The sequence below is a fragment of the Pundamilia nyererei genome, unplaced genomic scaffold (assembly GCF_000239375.1).
Source record: "Pundamilia nyererei isolate P.nyererei 1_Seehausen unplaced genomic scaffold, PunNye1.0 scaffold00319, whole genome shotgun sequence".
Classification (NCBI taxonomy): domain Eukaryota; kingdom Metazoa; phylum Chordata; class Actinopteri; order Cichliformes; family Cichlidae; genus Pundamilia; species Pundamilia nyererei.
This window is the reverse complement of record NW_005187720.1, coordinates 340,116-345,430: the sequence shown is the minus strand read 5'-3', so window position 1 is coordinate 345,430 and position 5,315 is coordinate 340,116. Positions and strand designations below refer to the sequence as shown.

The 5,315-nt window shown below is 47.8% G+C and overlaps 1 protein-coding gene across 1 annotated transcript; it reads left to right on the top strand.

Annotated features, from left to right (window-relative positions):
* Nucleotides 1-208: 208 nt before the first annotated feature.
* Nucleotides 209-2,588, top strand: LOC102203801 (vitamin K-dependent protein C-like). The gene is made up of 5 exons (XM_013915528.1): nucleotides 209-494; nucleotides 577-691; nucleotides 965-1,161; nucleotides 1,239-1,364; nucleotides 2,078-2,588. The coding sequence occupies exons 1-5, from the start codon at nucleotides 258-260 to the stop codon at nucleotides 2,321-2,323; spliced, it is 921 nt and encodes a 306-aa protein (XP_013770982.1). The 5' UTR covers nucleotides 209-257; the 3' UTR covers nucleotides 2,324-2,588.
* Nucleotides 2,589-5,315: the final 2,727 nt, after the last annotated feature.

The following is a 5,315-nucleotide window of genomic DNA, read 5'->3' as shown; positions in this document are numbered from 1 at the left end:
CAGGAGACAGACACTATCTCTACTTTCAAGATTAGGCTTCAAACTTTCCTTTTTGCTAAAGCATATAGTTAGGGCTGGACCAGGTGACCCTGAACCCTCCCTTAGTTATGCTGGGGAATTCCCATGATGCACTGGTGTTAATCATTATTCATATATTCATGTCTGTGTCTTTGTTGGTCTCACGGCTAATCTGAGCTGATTTCGTGATCTTTCTTTCCCATTCCTGCTCAGTGGCGTTCCCCTGCGGCCGTCAGCAGATGGAGGCTTTGGATCGAGGTCGCTCTCTGCTGAGTTCCTTGGAGACAGACGATGCCACGTGGGATTACAATGCAACAGACAGCTGGCTACCTGAACTTAATTCAACAGAGGTGTGGACAGCGAACGCAACAGGGAGAGGAGGGAACCTGACGGACAGTGGAGGGGCAGGAGGTAGCGAGATGCAGCCTCGTGTTGTGGGTGGATCCCTGGAGAGGAGAGGAGGGAGCCCCTGGCAGGTTTGGAGGGATCAGTGGAATAACGAAGCAGAACCTTGTTCTGAGCTGTGTGAACGTGCTGACGCTGAGCGTTTCTGTTCAGGTTCTGATCCACAGGTCTGACGGCTTCGGTTTCTGCGGAGGGACTCTGGTATCTGACCGATGGGTCGTTTCTGCCGCTCACTGCTTTGAAGAGTCTGCAGACCACATTACGATAGGTGAGGCCGGTGGTTTACAGTGGACCTCACCCACTGTGAGCGGCAGAGCAGCAGGGGTGCTCATGTAAACACGCATACTTTGAATGCTAATCAGACACTGTTCACACATCTGTGTAGGCTTCTGCACGTCTGTAAAACCACTACACTCAGGTATGTGCCCTCTGCTGGCTGCAGCAGGGATTGCGGCATCTCGGTTCATCAATGCTGTCCCTTCAGTCTGAGCGCAGGAATGTGTGTGTGAGCTGGGTTTTCTGAGTGTGTGTGTGTCTGCAGGTGACTACGACAAGCAGCGTCCCGATCCAGGCGAGCAGCAGATAAAGATCCAGAAGGTCATCATTCATCCTCACTTCCACGCCTTCACCTTCGACAGCGACCTCGCTCTGCTCTATCTCGCCCGGCCTGTTCAGAGGGGCCCCACCGCAGTCCCCGCCTGCCTCCCCGACACCCACCTCTCCAAATACCTGCTGAAGGTAATTTCATCGGAAATGATGAGTGCTGCAGCTGACTTGGCCCATCTGTCTGATGCCGACTGTGTCCGTGTGCCCAGGAGGACAACCACGGCGTGGTGACGGGCTGGGGGGCCACCGAGTACCTGGGCCGCTCCTCGAGGTTCCTGAGGAAGGTGACACTCCCAGTGGTCGGCTACAAAGACTGCATCAGCACCACCGAGCAGGTGATCAGCTGAGCGTCTGAGCCCAACCCCGCAGCAACTGCTGATCTATACTTAGTGTTTGAGAAAGAGCAGCAACACAGCAACAGGTGACGTAAACGTTAGAAAAGCTGCTGCATCCTCTGATAAGGGGGGGGGCTACTTAGAGGGTTACCTGGTACGCCCGCTGTCGATAGACCGCCACGTTCGTGGTGAACACCGACGGGCTGGACAGTTTTTGGATGGAGGTCCACAGGTTAGCATGTTAGCAGGGGACTGCTGCACATTCATCATACTTAATACAAGTAATGACCTTTTCTAAAAGTAACTGTAATCTGATTACTGAGTGTAGTAGTGTCATCTCTACAAAATGAAACGAGGGTGGAAACTGCTTCGGCGAGCAGCACTGCTGAACGACAGTTGGGGTCGTAGAGGACGATAAAGAGCACACCTGTTCATGTGTCCTTACAGGAAGAACTGTTGGATGAACAGGTGTGCTCTCTGTAACGTGTTTGAATCCTGCACTAAGCAGACTGTGGACACCTGAACATGATGCACAGCATCTGCTGTCAGCATTGTTTGTGTACAGGTGTACATGTAAATCTGCCCCGTCTCAGGTGTGCTGTTCACTCGAGCGATACTGTCTATGACCAAATCAAACCAGACCAGGGTCAGCGATAGAGACGCAGCCGTTCCCACGTTGCCCTGATGCCCGGCCCCTCCTGTGTTTCCTGCAGGTGATCACAGACAACATGTACTGCGCAGGTTACCTGGAGGCCAGTAAGGACGCCTGCAGCGGGGACAGCGGAGGGCCGTTTGTGGTGAACTACAGGGGGACCTGGTTCCTGACCGGGGTCGTCAGCTGGGGGGAGAAATGTGCCGCCCGTGGCAAGTACGGTGTCTACACCCGACTGGGCAACTTCCTCAACTGGATCCGAGACACAATGGAGAGACGGGACGTGAACGGCACTGGGAGCCCGTGAAGCCCCGAGAGCCAAGCGTGCCCGGTTTCATGTGAGGGGATTATGGGATACCGAGTGAGCTGCAACCACCTTCAAACCGACTCTGAACACTGCTGCCACACTGACGCCATAAAGGGATCTGCTGCAGTAATAGTACAGCGAGTATGCATAGTGAGTACTTTAATACCACAGAGGGTATCACCCTGAGATTTAAAGCAATGCTGTGAAGGAGCATGCAGTAAATCTGTTGCTGTGTTTGTCTATGAATAAATGTCAAGGAGCAAAATTCACCAAATAAACAACGTGTGTAAGCTTCTCTTCATGTTCCTGGATGATGTTTGATTCACACACCTGTGGGTACATACATGCACAGACTATACATATGAGATGGTCACTGTGATGTCACATATTGGTGTTTGAGGTTGTTTTTCAGGTTTCAAACATTTTTGAGACCTGGCAGGAAGAGTGAAGGGGCCGAGCTGACCAGGCGACGCTGCACGCTCGGTAAAAATAGGCTTTTATCGTCCTGGATGATCATTTTCACTGTTATTGGATAAGCTGTGAACCCAGCAGCTGAGACCACAAACCCTTCAGATCATTTCATTTCCTACAGACTTCAGACAATCAGACCAGTGCAGTCGCCCCCTGCTGGACATTAGATTGAATGCAGGTCTAAGCAGTAATATCTGAATGTTGCTGTTACAGTAAACAGATCATGTCATCATTGTTGTGCAAACATGTTGATTTTGGTTCTTTAATAAGAGCTTTTGAGTGCCTCCCACATAAACACAGCAATGAAACAAAACAATGTTGCATCATAAAGCATCGTGCGTTACATAATGGGCCTGGCAGTCATTCACAGGTGTGAAGTAGTCAGACTCGAACGTCAAGCATAGCTGGACTGGCCATCGGGCCCACCGGGCCGCTAGCGATTTTTTGTTTTTATGGGCCGATGGATTTTTTTTTTTTTTGGAAGGGTATAAATAATGAAAGGTGTTGGATTGGCCAATTGGTCATGATCGACTCTGGGCTGGACCTATTACAGCCGAGGAGGTCGGATGCACCCTCCCCCTTGTTTAGCAATCTTATAGACGAACTAAAGAAAATGGAGAACAAAAAAAGGAAAGGAGGTGCAGAAAAAATTAGGGCCAAAAAGAAACAAGCCCTTCAGGCAGACGCTGCCAAATGTGTAAAAAATAACTGAATTGTTTGGCGGTAGCTATGGCATAGCTTCCACAGATTTAGCAACATCAGCAAGTGGTGGAGGCCAGCAGGTGGATAAGGGAAAGGGGAGGCAAGAGGAGGAGAGAGCCGAGGCGGCCGCCGGTCATAGTGGCAGAGGAACTGAACTTCAGGTAAGAAGTTATGACCTGCTGTCTGTGTCAGATATAAACCAAGTTTAGTTGGAGTTTGTTTTCATTGTGCTGACTTTTTACAGTCGCTTAGAATAACAGGTACTGCGTACTAGCTAGCATGACGGAGTTTATATACTGCTGGGCGGGTGCTATGAAGTTACTGATAGTAAATTTTATTTTATGCTTAAGGTTAGTTTCTCAAACTCCTCAAAACCTTAACAAATTGTGCCAATCCTTACATGTTGCACCAGCTGATTTATCATCTAAAGTGGAGAAGTCCGTGACAGAGGAGACAGAAGAGCAGCAGAGAGAGATGGAGAGATGACTTTATGTCATCCATGAGTGATGCATTTGACATATGTTTCACATATTATAGCCCAACAAGTTACTTATTGCAATTTAAATACGAGCAATCAGTTTTTGGCAAATACCGGAAATCACTTTTTGGCAGACAATCACTTTTTGGCACAACACCGGCTATTGCAGTTAATAATACAACAGCTTCTTGCCATTTTTTGTGTTTCTTTTTATCGCTGTGTAACTGAGTTCAATTGACTATGTGCACGAGACAATGCTAACTTCCTGGTTTGAGACCGGATGTGGGGTTGTGCATTTCCGGTAGCTTTACTTTGCGGTCAATCGCTACTGCAAAGATATCCTCCAAAATCATGTCCAAAACTCGAAAACGGAAAGATGGCGTTAAGTTACAAAGAGCAGAAGGTGGGAACACTCACCGCTGTTGTGTCATAAAAAAATCTAATGATCAATTTTGACGTTTAAAGAGTTTAGATCGATCAGTTGTTTACATCACTCAACACAAGCAGAACTGCATCACTGCAGCAGACGACACATCGTCCACATTCAGAATCACATCTTTGTATAGTGACTGGTCTCATGATTTAAACAGGCAAATGTTCAGCATTCAAACTACAGGTGAAGATCAGTCAAACCAGATGTTTCCCTGTTATGTTGATATCAGCTAGTCAAGTACACACCTACACAGCATGTTAACAAACCGTGAAAAAAGCCACACAAAAAATGAATGATTGTAACGGTTTCTATGCATTAGTATTTACGAAGGGTATGTTGTGACTTACCTTCAAAATTACAGCGGTCCCTCGCTATAACGCGGTTCACCTTTCACCTCGCTGTTTCACGGATTTTTTTTGTGCAAGTTTGCATGCTTTTTTTACGTCACATTGTGTCCTGCGTCCTGATCGCTGCAGACGATCTCCTCCGTGACGTCTCTCCTGTACAGTACAGAATCGCTGCATTGACCGCTAGCAATGTGACTCTGAAGTGCAGTACTGTATGTCCACGCTGTCCACCAAACATTTTGCACCGTCAAAAAATAAATTTGGCTCCTTGATTTCACCTCTCGCTGGTTATTTTTAGAACATAACACCCGCGATAAACGAGGGACAGCTGAGAAATATAACATTTGAGTCCCTTTTCTCTTTTCTTCTGAGGCGCAGGGAAAAAACATCGACAAGTCGATGAACATCATTTACAGATATATTGGGTAAATGCCCGAGACATCTATAGAAATGTAAATCGCCACTGATTCATTTGCTTAACTTGTTTTGGACCGTAAACCAGGCGCGAATAGGACACCGGAAACAAAGCTCCCCACAGGAGTTTCCGCACCGGAAGTAGCA

What these genes read in the sequence shown, in the direction of transcription:
- LOC102203801 (XM_013915528.1), top strand. Translation starts at nt 258, where the DNA reads ATGGAGGCTTTGGATCGAGGTCGCTCTCTGCTGAGTTCCTTGGAGACA. An exon ending in TGCAGACCACATTACGATAG is followed by an intron (nt 692 to 964) that starts GTGAGGCCGGTG and finishes GTGTGTCTGCAG; the next exon opens with GTGACTACGACAAGCAGCGT. An exon ending in TCTCCAAATACCTGCTGAAG is followed by an intron (nt 1,162 to 1,238) that starts GTAATTTCATCG and finishes CCGTGTGCCCAG; the next exon opens with GAGGACAACCACGGCGTGGT.